At 44.4% G+C, this 12,299-nt stretch overlaps 1 protein-coding gene across 2 annotated transcripts; it reads left to right on the forward strand.

The window, feature by feature from the left end:
• Positions 1 to 1,228: 1,228 nt before the first annotated feature.
• HIF1AN (hypoxia inducible factor 1 subunit alpha inhibitor) lies at positions 1,229 to 10,739 on the forward strand. 2 transcript variants are annotated; one of them, XM_071563955.1, is made up of 9 exons: positions 1,246 to 1,524; positions 2,280 to 2,530; positions 3,775 to 3,923; positions 5,592 to 5,737; positions 6,207 to 6,313; positions 6,704 to 6,767; positions 7,006 to 7,116; positions 7,205 to 7,297; positions 8,229 to 10,739. In XM_071563955.1, the coding sequence occupies exons 1-8, from the start codon at positions 1,276 to 1,278 to the stop codon at positions 7,250 to 7,252; spliced, it is 1,125 nt and encodes a 374-aa protein (XP_071420056.1). In that variant the 5' UTR covers positions 1,246 to 1,275; the 3' UTR covers positions 7,253 to 7,297; positions 8,229 to 10,739. The 2 variants fall into 2 exon arrangements, with proteins under 2 accessions (XP_071420057.1, XP_071420056.1); XM_071563956.1 differs by lacking the exon at positions 7,205 to 7,297 and having other exon boundaries at positions 1,229 to 1,524; positions 8,229 to 10,734.
• The last annotated feature ends 1,560 nt before the right edge of the window (positions 10,740 to 12,299 follow it).

The raw sequence follows: 12,299 nt of genomic DNA on the forward strand, positions 1-12,299 counted from the left end.
TCTATAACGATTTACATTATAAATCTTTGCAGCTCAAAAACTACCACACACAATTTGTCATTAAAGCCATTCCTTCTAATAACAACATTAATTGTAAACCTTCTGACTGAATGAAGATAGTGACGAAAACCAAAAATATATCTGAGATACAGCATGCCTGATTTGGGGGCTTTGTTGTGAACTAGAACACCATCCCTTCCCTTATCTCAAAGAAAGGCCTAATCATGTAATTTTGGAGACAGTACCTTAATTCGGCCAACTCCCTTGCAACCAACTATGCAAAGAAGTTACTCACTTGGTTATCCAATGAAGTTATTAACTGAGTTATTAACCCAACCCTCCAGTGTAGGTGCTGCCAATGTTTTCCATGGAGCAGCATTCAGTGCTGGCCCTGGCTCTGCAGCACCAGCGCTGGGGACAAGAATGTGGGGACAGAGCTGAGAGTGGGGACCTTTGATTCCTGGGGACTGGGCTCAGGCCTCCCTGCAGGCTTGGATTGGTCAGCTGCTTGTTATATCAGCTCTTCACCCCTTTTCTGACTTATGTTTGAGTTTTCTACAGACATGGCTCAAGTTTCCTAAGCATTCAAGTGTGTTTGCAAATATGTTGTAAAATTGTTGAAAACCACAGAATGCCAGAGACCGAAATTCTCCCAAGTGCTGACACCTGGCGTGGCACACGTCCTTGGGAAAGAGCAATCATCACTCTTGCTGTTTGTGGACTAAATGCCAAATGCAGACTTTGTCTCACGTAATAAACATTCAATAAGAAAATAATTTCAACAGCTCCAGCCCCAATCACACAGTTCATGAAATCTTGCTAGAACGATGCAGTCGCCATTGGAAGTTGGGCATTGGTTGCAACGGGCAGTGTCACACATACTTTTCGGTAGTAAGTGTTAATTAAACTCCTTTTGAGGCGCAGAGCTCCGCGGTGGCTTTCCCGTGGGCAGAGAGAGGCACCGGGCAGCGTGCTCCTTGCACCAGGACACTGGAAGTGCCGGAGGAGCGGCGCCCGCGCCCTGCCCGCTGAGGGGAAGGGGCTGCGGCTGAAGGCACGCGGGGCGGCACCGACGCTCCACACACGATCCCTTCTGATTCCCGCGGTGGGTCTTTCCCTGCCTGCGCTCGCAGCCCCCACAGACTCCCAAGATCCTCGGGCAGGGTCCGAGGCCGCCGCCCGCCGCTGCCCCCGCCCGCCCCCGCTTCCGGCGTTGCTATGGGCGCAGCTTCCGCTTCCGGCTCGCTGGGACCGGGCTCTCCGGCGGAGGCGGCGATGGCGGCGGCCTCGTCCTCCTCCTCTTCTTCTCCCTCCTCCTCTTGCTCCTCCTCGGCAGCAGCAGCAGCAGCAGCAGCCGCCGCCGCCGCCGCCGCCGCCGCCGCCGCGGGCTGCCGGGAGGGTCCGGCGGTGGCGGCAGGGCCTGGTTGGAGCGACTCCCAGTTCCGCCGCTACTCCTTCGAGACGCGGCCCATCCCGCGGCTCAGCCACAGCGACCCCCGCGCCGAGGAGCTCATCGAGAACGAGGTGCGGGGTGTCCCGGGCGCACTCGCCTTCCCATCCTGGCCATGCCCCTCCGGGATACCGCGCGGGCTGGGTGGTTGCCGCTGTCCCGCTCCTCTTGGCTGTAGTGGACATTTTGCTTCGGCGCTGCAGCGTTGAGTTGTGACATTTGCAGGAAACGTTTGCTCTGAGCTCTCTGTTGTCCCAGTGGAAGTCGTGGGAACGTTGTGTAAAACCACGGGCACGTGCGCGTTGTTTTCTTAGTGCGGGTGAGCACAGGTGTGAAGTAGCTTTGCACTGGTGGCTCTGGTAGTGGTTCTGCTGGTAAGATTGTTAGTTGGGTTTTTAAGGGAAGCCTGCAAGAAGGAAGGTTGTGTATACACACCTTGGGAACACGGTGCTACGGTTCCTGGTTAGGTCGCTTATTATGGATGAGGACATAAGTCCTTTGTCTTCCTTTTGTAATAGATCTTTTTTTGCTGTAGAAGAGATGGGGTGGCATCAGTTTTTTGTTGGCTGAAGGTTATTTGGACTCTACTGAGATAAGAGAAAAGTGCTGTTTCCATTTCTGGATGTAGAGATATCTTTTTGCCACCACTTTCTCAAAACTTCCTATCATGTCTTCCTTGTTTTTGTCCCCAGGACAAGGTATCTAATTATTCCACATGCCTTTTCCAATTCCTCATTTTCAAAGAGTGTGTGTGTGGGTGCAGCAATGAATGTGATTGTTCTCAAGTTCAACAGGTCCTTGGATCAATAAACTTCCTATTTCTCTCCAGGAGCCAGTGGTGCTGACAGATACAAATCTGGTTTATCCTGCTCTGAAATGGGACCTGGACTACCTCCAGGAAAACATTGGCAATGGGGACTTCTCAGTGTATAGTGCCAGCACACACAAGTTTTTGTACTATGATGAGAAGAAGATGACCAATTTTAAGAACTTCAAACCCAAGTCTAGCAGGGAAGAGATGAAGTTTGCTGAGTTTGTGGACAGACTCAAAGAAATACAACAAAAAGGGAGTGCTGAGAGGTAAGTGATAGATGGAATATGGAGGTTTCTTCATTTCTTCAGGTCTGCATAGGGGCTAACTTCCTCTTCAGTGAGTGTTGATGATTACAGTCTCTCAAACTTTTTAAACTTTGTGTTTGTTTTTAATAGCTCTCCTGTTAGTTGATAGGAGCCCTGTTGCCTGATTTAAAAAGTCATACCATTAGTTAAGCAAACTGTTCACACTTGTTGTGGAAGTTTAGTTTATTTTTTCTTCTCCGTCTAAGGCAGGGTTTGGATAGAGAAAGAATTGAGCTGCAGTTTCTTTTGGCAGACTCTGATATTGGTAGAGAAGCTTAGTTGTCTGATGTAAAGTTACAGGCTGTGGCACTCAGGCTTTATCACAGAATCCCAAGGCAGTTGGTGCTAACCCTCTTTGGGAAATACAAGGCAAAGTTGTGTTATGCTGCATATTTGTTGGTGGTGATGCCCTATACCACTAACAAAGCTGTAAGTTACTGAGCGGAGCTTCACGTGGATATGGAATATAATTATCAGCAGCTGCTCTTGAAGCCTTAGTTAATTTTATCAAAAGTCACCATTCCTCTAAAAGGACTTAGGGATGCTTAACCGTGTCTTAATTGGAAGCAATGCTGTGTCTATGGCCACTTGTAAGCTGTGCCTTTCTTGACTTCGGGTGTGCTTTTTCCAAGAGAGAAGGCAGTCCTTGCGCTTAAAAATGGATTTTTCTTCCGGCATTGTGGACTGTGATTGTTAGTGCACATGTTGGTTCCTCTGATCCTCTGTGTCTAAATGTAAGCATAGCTTTAAAGTAACTTGATCCTGAAATGTGCAGGCTTTCCTGAGCCCTTTTGTGCCCTTACGTACTTCTACTAGAAGAGGTAACTGATACTGCAGATGAGTTAAAGGGGTGGCATTTACCTAGGGATTAGTCACGAGTGTATCTGGTATTTGATAATGACCAGTCTGTTTAGAATTTCCTCCTGCACTGCAGGAGGGTTGTTCTTGCTTAAAATTATCTTTTCCCCTTGATTGTTCGAGCAGAACTGAGTTCTGTTCTCTTTTGTACCAGGAAATCTTTCAGCAGACTTTGGGGATTTTTTGGAAACTGTTTCCTTCCACTGGTGTTAATGGGTGTGTAGTGATAGAACAGAATCTCTAGGAATTATGTCTCTTTGGTTTGAAATCTTTCTGAAGAGGCAGTTATGTCTATGTTTATGACAAAGCTTTAATACTTGGTTTCTGCTTGTCTCTGTAAAATACAGGCTATATCTGCAGCAAACGCTGAATGACACAGTTGGAAGGAAGATTGTGGTGGATTTTCTTGGCTTCAATTGGAACTGGATTAACAAGCAGCAAGGGAAACGTGGCTGGGGCCAATTGACTTCTAACTTGCTTCTTATTGGCATGGAAGGTAAACAGCATTCTCAGACTTGGGGAGAAGGGGAGAAGATTTGGTCAGCAGTTCTGTATTTCAGTTCTAGAAGGTCTTTCAAATGGATTTTCCTTTCAATTTTGAACGTTCTTTCAGAGAAGGTAGTTTAAAACTTCATGTTGTAAAGGGACTAATATCTCAACTTAGCCTGGGTTATGAACAGGAAACAAGTAAAGGAATAGCCTGTATTTGCCCTGGGACATACTATGAAATGCCTTGATGTACTCTGCTTATGGAGAGGCTCTGGGTGATGCTGGTAGGATTGTTTCCAATAACCCCTAATTGTATTCAGGAACCTGTTTACTGTTTGCATTCTTCAGGTGCTGTAGATTTAAAAAGCTCAGAGCCTGCAGATTCAAAATGCAAAAGGGTTTGCAAGTTGAGCCGTTAGTCTTTTGGGTTTTCTTGGTGTGTCCTGTATTTGCCCAAGAAGAAATTTTATTACTTTGCGAAGCCTTTTTTCTTATTTGAGCTGGTACACTGTGGGGAGGAATTCTTTTTTGATTGAGCTGAATTTTTTCTTGAAAGGTTGTTAAAGGGTACTAGGGAACTTGGAAGATGGGTAAATTCTAAAAATACCTGAGTAGAATAGAATTCTAAATCTGTGTGGAGCCTGACTCATAGGCAGGTGCCTTAGAAGACAGAGGTACGACTGCACTGTGGAGAAGCAGAACATTCTTCAGAAAATAATCTCAATAACTGGGCAAGGAACATACACAGTTGTGTGAAGTGGGATGGTCTATAATTAATATGGCCATTGCATCCAGTTATAATTATTCAGTTACACAACTTGGATGTTTTCCCCCTTTTTCAGTGAATCACACTCAACTTAAAATTGTTTGTCTTTGCCACTAGCTTTATTAGCTAAGAAAAGAGAACTTCATGCAAAAGCAATGGACCACCACTTCTTTACAGGTGTAAAATGCTAAATCAGGTTATGCACAAGAGGCAAGGAATTGTCTTGAACCAGTATGTCTAGAAAAAAGAATGTTTTTACAGGAGCATATGATTGTATAATCTATTTAATTAAGTTATGGAGTTAACTGTTATCTTAATTCTTGCAAGCCAAGAGAGTGGCAAACAGCCTGAACAACAGTTGTGGGAGGTACAAAATGCCCCACTGTATTTAAAGATTTTGATTAAATTGAAGATTTAGTGGGGACAATGAAGAGTAATTAATCCCACTGAGGGGGTGCTATTGGGAGCCCCAGTGACACAGATTTCTTTACTTGTTTTCCTGCAAAACTTCTAGGACTTTTTATAAAATAAAACTGTGTAATTCCTTTTCTCTAGACTAATAATTTTTGAAAGTCCGTTCCATTGTCATTTAGCCAAAGTGTTTTATGAAAAAGCTTCCTGCCAACATTCACCATCTGCTGTTCTTTGAAACAAGCTGGAAATACTAATCCTGTAGAGCATAAGTTGCTGAATATGGATTTAGAATGGAAATCAGTGGAGTAGCAACTGCTCAATAAAGGTTGACTAATATAGTGATCATTTTGTAATGTTCCTGTAGTCATTTTCCTTGTTTAGTTATCTGAATATGTGAGAGTGTATTTTCTGTCTGTAGCAAGGAATATAACTTGCTTCTCTCTTTCATACCTGTACATGAGAGTGTGTTGATTATCATCCTTTCTCTCTGTGTAGGGAATGTGACACCCGCTCATTATGATGAGCAGCAGAACTTCTTTGCGCAGATTAAGGGTTACAAGAGGTGTATCCTGTTCCCTCCTGATCAGTTTGAATGCCTCTACCCTTATCCTGTGCACCATCCGTGCGACAGACAGAGCCAGGTGAGAGTGGCAGATCTGTTCTCTGTTCCATGCCACAAAAGGGCAGTTGTAAAGATGCTAGGAGGGAGGAAGCTGCACTTGAGTTAAAGCTACACTTGCTGAGCTTTTGCAAAACCTATGTTCAGATCTGTTAAGTGGTGAATACACTGAGAATAGATGGAAGGACCAGTGTTGTTTCTGTTTGTGTCTGGTGCTGACTTGCAGGTGCTATGGCCATGAATATCTTCTTACTGATAGCACAGCTGGAATGCAGTTACTGCCTTCTCCGTTCTGTTTCATTGATCATTTGGTCAAATGCAGATTTGCTGAGAGACAAATTGCAGGACTCCTATCTCATAATGAAGTTAAGATACAAATGAGAATATAAAAGCCATGTAGGGAAAATCAGGATGATTTGACACTGAGAGCCAATAGCGAGGACTGTCATTGGAGGAAGATCTTCCGAGGTTTTAATGTTTTCTTCTGTTAGGTGGACTTTGACAATCCTGACTATGAGAAGTTTCCGAACTTCCGGAATGTGGTTGGCTATGAGACGGTCGTGGGTCCGGGGGATGTGCTGTACATACCTATGTACTGGTAAGAAGGATGGCAGAACTGCACAGTAAACAAAACCCAGAGGTTTAAAAGGTTTTCTACTTAAAGTGTTGGGTTGGCTGTGGAGTATTTTGCTCTGACTTCTCTGGCAACTGTGGTATTTTCTGTGATATCTCAGGCCAATCTGCTTTTAATTCCTGTCTGTTGAATGAGAACAGTAATTCTCCCTGACACCATGTTATTTTACATATACTCCACTATTGTGTGTGAAAAGGATCTGTATTTAAATAAGGAGAGCTTCCCAGAAGTTCTGAGGGCTACATGATGGAGGTGTAGGTAAAGCTTGTCTAGTGCTGTCTGAACTCATCCATCCAAGGTATTTCACTGTAAGCTACAGCAATAGTTTCTTTTTTTTTTGTGATCTCCATACAGGTGGCACCACATTGAGTCTCTCCTGAATGGGGGCATTACCATCACTGTGAACTTCTGGTACAAGGTGAGTATAAGTCACTTCCTGCACAGGTTGGATAGCTACATCCCACACGATTTTTCAGATAGAGATGTATTGGCATGCATTGTCAATATGAGAACTTCATGGTACCAAGTCATTTGCTTTAAAGCTGAAAGCTACTTTTTCTCTTTGGAGTTGTGTCTGAAGAACTGGGTGACTAGGAATAGGTGGAATAATCTGGCAATTCAGGAAGCATGCAAATGAGCTCTTTTTGATATTTCAGGGTGCCCCAACCCCAAAGAGAATTGAATATCCATTAAAAGCTCATCAAAAAGTGGCAATAATGAGAAACATTGAGAAGATGCTGGGAGAAGCCTTAGGAAATCCACAAGAGGTATGAAAAAGAACCATGTGGTCACTGCTGTTGAAATTCTTAAAGGCATCATGCCAAACTCGAGATGACAAGTTACTTGGCTCTGCAGGTGTCAAGAGTGAAGGTAGGAGAAAGCAGGATTGCTCTTTTGCTGTGAATGGTTCTTCCTGCAGTCTTCAGAAGGTCCTTTGCTTACAAAAAGGCAAGCTCTTACATTGTAATTTGAAAAGGAGCACTACACACAATGAAGTAGTTGTTCTTGTATGTGGGGAAGGGTGTATCTTGACTTTGGGTACTGCCAGGAAAATGCTGCTCCCAAAATCTCCTTAGCCAAAAAAACAAAAAAAGAAACTGTTTTACCTGTTGAATTCAAATCTCTTAAATAATAGAAATCTCCTGCATTAAGTCGTGTGCTTCCTCTTTAACACATGCCGTGCTCATCTTCAAATTCTGTGTAATTTTAACCAACTGGTATATAAAAAAACCCGTCAGACTGAAGTATTTGAGAGTATCCCTTTGAAGATTTGCTGATCTGAAATGGGAAGTACAGGATGTCGATAGAAATGTTTTCATGGTCTGTAACCCTTACTACTGTGCAGGAACTCCTCTTTGGCCTCTCCTATGAGATTATTTTACTGCCATAGCATGCTGAACTTTCCTGTGTCTCAGCACTGCCTGATCACAGAGGGGTAGTCTTGACTGAAAACAAAACCTTAGCAAAATCATCAGTCCAAGCCTCCCTTCCAGTCACCCCAAGGACCAGAGAGGATTCAATTAGTAAGACTGTTCCTTCTCTGCCCTGCAAAAAGCAACCACTGATGGCTATTGGCTCCTTTTAATGGCATCTTCTGAGAAAACACAAATCTAGGGTGGGAAGTGAAAATGTTTCAAACATTTTTCCACCCTAGGTGTAATGTTTTGGTGACAACCGAAGTTGGGTGTGTTGACAGAGAATCCTGCAGTTTTGGTAGGGTATTTAAGAATGTGCTCTTGGTTGCCCCAGTGTTTTATCTAGAAAATAATTCAAAAGTGATTCAGTGTACCTTGGACTCTGTGATGCAGCGGGAGCAGGCTCTGCAGCTGCCATTTCTGTGTAACTGTCCTGGCTAATGACCTGTTTTTGCTTTGAACAGGTGGGTCCCCTGTTGAATATGATGATTAAGGGACGGTATGACTAATGCCTGGCTGCCTGGGTGACTGATTTTTGGAGCTGCTTTGTTCACAAGCAATGGAAGATTCTGAGCGCTAGTATTGCACGCAGCACTTAACAGACTGATGGGTTTCCTGGCCTGTCCTGGCCCCACTACAATAAAGGGGGCTACTGGAACTGCAAAACCATTAGTACCCCATTCATCCTCCACTCTCATCTAACTGAACCTCCCAAGAAAGAGTCTGCACTTATTGGAAGCTGGATTCATGCTCACTAACTTGTTTTGTTTTCCTCCTTCTGCCCTGTTTGCCACAACAAGGAGCATGGCTTCTAGCACTTGGATGTGTTACTTCAAAATTTTCAGGCATTTGAAGAAGAGCTTGGAGGATAACCAGGAGCAATATTCTTTCCTCTGCCTCATGGGGCTTGGACCTCCTGGCTGGGTTCATGTGTTGGTGCCTGCAGTGAATATAAGGTGGGAAGTGATAGGTTTCACAGTCCTCTGTTGTTAGAGGACCTGTCCATGCTCAACTCTGGCACCTTTTTGTATAATGGAAACTAACCTGTGAGATGGCTTGTGTGTGTTGAACAACTGGACAAATGATTCAGTTTCTTCAACCTAAGACATCTATACTTTGGATATAGTACAGGGTAGAGATGAGAATGAATTTATCTAGTGTATGAGCACCAAATCCTATGCTCTCCAAATAACATCCGTCTTGTATGAGTCTAGATAAATCTCCTTTCTGATAGCTTTCTCTGGAGAGTGAAGGCTTCTCTTCTGCTCTTCTGAAGCTGCAGTGTGGTCAAAAGGGGATGTAGCATTATGAAGGGAGATGCATAAATGGCAAGCACTCTCCAAGTTTGCAATTATTAAGCCACATTTTTAAATTAAATTCCCCAGGGCTGCTGAGCTCGACTGTCAAAACACAGTGTCAGAGTACAGAGCTGAGCCTCCCCCACCAAGGGTGCTGGCTCCTCGGACTAACACAGGAAAGTGCCCTTTTTACTGAAACTGCAAGAACTCAAGTGTATGTGGCTGCGCACAGGTGCGCATGTTTGTATGGTGTTGTGTGGCTCCTGTCCATCAGTTACATCCATGCCAGTGTGGTTCCCTTCCTTGTACAGTCATGTGAAGGAGTTCAGGGCTTTCTGTTTAAATGTGATTAAGTTTATCTTGATCTTTTCTGTGTTCCGGGACTGGACATGACAGGCTGGGAATTGACAAGACCAGGGCACACAAACCAGATAACAGTCCTCAGTAATCCTTCTGAAAAATAATTTTGCTTTCCTTCTCACCTTCCATGCAGAAGCCATAGGCTCGTATGGAGACTGGCTTTTTATAAACTGAAGTGTGTTGCACTGCTGTCCCTGGTTTGGAGAATGGTGCAAAGGTCTTGTATATTTGATGCAGTTGTAATGGGTCCCAAGAGCTAGAGATGGGAGAAGCTGTTTCATAGCCCATATATCTCATCCCTGAAAATAGTAGAGAGTTTGTTTTCTTGAGACTTCCCCAGTGTTTTCCTTGTTGTTCTTCTGGGTTTGTTCTGAAGTGGGATTCTGATAAAAGTGTTAGGAACATGCTGCTCAAGAAGTGCTCTATCCTTGGCCTCGGGTCCCATCTTTTGCTGGGACAACTCATGCACCACTTGCAGTGGGCTTACCTTTCGTGAAGATGAAAGGCTACAGGAGATCCTGAGGCAAGTTTTCTGGCTGCTGTACTGGTCAGAACAAATGAAGTGTAATTGGCAGCTACAGGGTCCTTGTTCAAGAAATATATCTGTGTCATTGAGTAGTCTGACTACCATGTTGCAGACTCTACAGAGCATGGTTAGATACAGATGAAGGATACTTACCAGTAGTCAGCCTTTGGGCATATGGGAAAGAAGGCTAAGCTCCTGGCTGGCCAAAAGCAAGGCCTTCCCAGGAATCTTGGTCACATGCCCTTGGTTGAAAGATGTTCAAATTAAGTCCCATCCCTGCGCTATGTATTCAGCACATGGTAGTCTTCAGTACTGCTTGTTAGGCACCATCAACTCTTGAAGCTCAGGGTGGGAGTTCATATCCCATGTGGAGAGAGAATGGTACTTGCAGAACTTTTAGGATCCTTTATTTTTTTCTTTGATTTGCCAAAGGTCTAACTTTTAAAGTGTCTGAACAGGTTTTGCTGCACTTGACTTTGTGAAAGCTCATTTACAATGCACTGATGGACTGACTCCCCCCCTTCCCTTTTCACCTTGTGCTTTCAATGCCCCTTGCCATGGTATTGGGAAGCTGTGTGTTCTCTGCTAGGGGTGTGTGTGCAGGGGGTGGGGTGTGACAAACACACGGTACCTTCTGAAGTGTAGTTCTTAAATACAACCAATGTTGAACAACAGAACTGTGTGCCTTTTATTTTGTGAATGGCTGTACCAGAGAGCTCTATAAGGACACGTGTATACTCGACTTCTCTTTGCTGGTGAAAGCTGCTGATCTCTAAAACTGCCTTCTAAACAGCACTACCAGCTACATAATTGTGTGTCTTCATAACTTTCTCCATACTACTTGTGTAAGCTTGAAAGGAAAGTTGTGAATAGCATGGTGCCCTTGGATCACATCAACAATTGGTGGTGGGGAGGGAGAAATTCCCATTCCTGCTGACCTGAATGGTGTCACCATGCTCTGTTCAGTGATGAGGTAATGGAGCAAACCACAAATCTAATGAACTCTCATCAAGGAGATTTTAGAGGGAAGCTTCCTGTTTTAGCCACCTTGGGTAGTGGAGTTCTCTCTAACTAATAAAGATACAGTTATTTTATGGTAATATTAACTCTGCAGCAATCTTGGCATCTAACCATTGATGGAATGTTGGCTAAATGTGATCACATGTCCAACCTGTAATAAAATGGGAAAGAGTTGAATAGACATAAGAGACGTTGGCGGTGATGAAGGGAGGGAGAGACAGATGTCTGAGCCTGGGCTACCCCACTTGGCATTCTCTCCTCATGCCCATGGGGAACAGGGTAAATGTGAAGGGAGTAGGAAAGACAAGTGCATAAAGTCCTCTGTGACCATGGGTGTTCATCCTTCCCTGTTGTACCTGCTGGGATCATCATCTCTGAAAACACTTGTTTCTGTTTCACTGAACTTGCTGGTCTGCTATGACTGACTTGCCTCTTGGGTAACGTGTACAGCTGGCACCACAAAGCTCAGAAATGTCTCAGGTCGTGCAGATGAGAACTGAGGGTTGAGACCTGTGTCATTTGAAAACTAGAGCAGACTTCAAGATTTTTCACTTTTATCTTTAGTCTTGTTTTCTTTTAGTAACTTGGGTCTAATTAATACTTTTTTCTCTTTTTTCCCCTGCCTCCACTTCCCCATTCCTTGAAAATTGGGATTTTTCTAAGAAGAGGCCTTAACCCTTGTCAATTATGGCTGCGGGATCTTTACTGTGGAAAGGGGAGCTCATGGGTTTTTAGATTGATGCACTGATTCGCTTGCTTGGTGATCAGGGTCATATTCAGCTCATGGACATTTGGAGTGATAAATCGGGTCCAAGGTGAAGCCAACAGGTCAGGATCACTGTAGGGGTTGAGGAGTTATGAGACACAGCTGCAATGCAGGGGCAGTCTTAACACAGCTGGGACTGAAGGGGACACCCTCAGCATCAAAGCAGCACTTGAAAGTAAGATGGGCAGGCCTGACCCCAGACTGTTGCTGCTTTTGTTTGCATGGGTTCTTATCAGTGAGCAAGCCAACCTTCAACACAGCAAACTGCCTTAAAGTCCTAGAACAGGGGTAGTGCACTCAGGATCTGGGAACAATCTCCTGGCAGGTGTCTATTGATGCCTGGCCCCAGCCCTGAAAGCAGAGCAGCAACTGCAGTAGAGGGTACTGCCTTTGCACGTGTGTTTCCACAAAGTACTTTTCTCTAAGCCTCCCTTCTGCCACACTTCTGTGTGTGAGAAACTTCCATGCACTCTATTTTATGGTCTTTATCTTCCGTTCCTGTTTTGGAGCAGAAAGCAGCTTTCCCATCAACGTCCTAGGGAGTCCTGAAGCCACCATCTTCCCT

Source organism: Pithys albifrons, chromosome 9, assembly GCF_047495875.1.
Source record: "Pithys albifrons albifrons isolate INPA30051 chromosome 9, PitAlb_v1, whole genome shotgun sequence".
Lineage (NCBI taxonomy): Eukaryota > Metazoa > Chordata > Aves > Passeriformes > Thamnophilidae > Pithys > Pithys albifrons.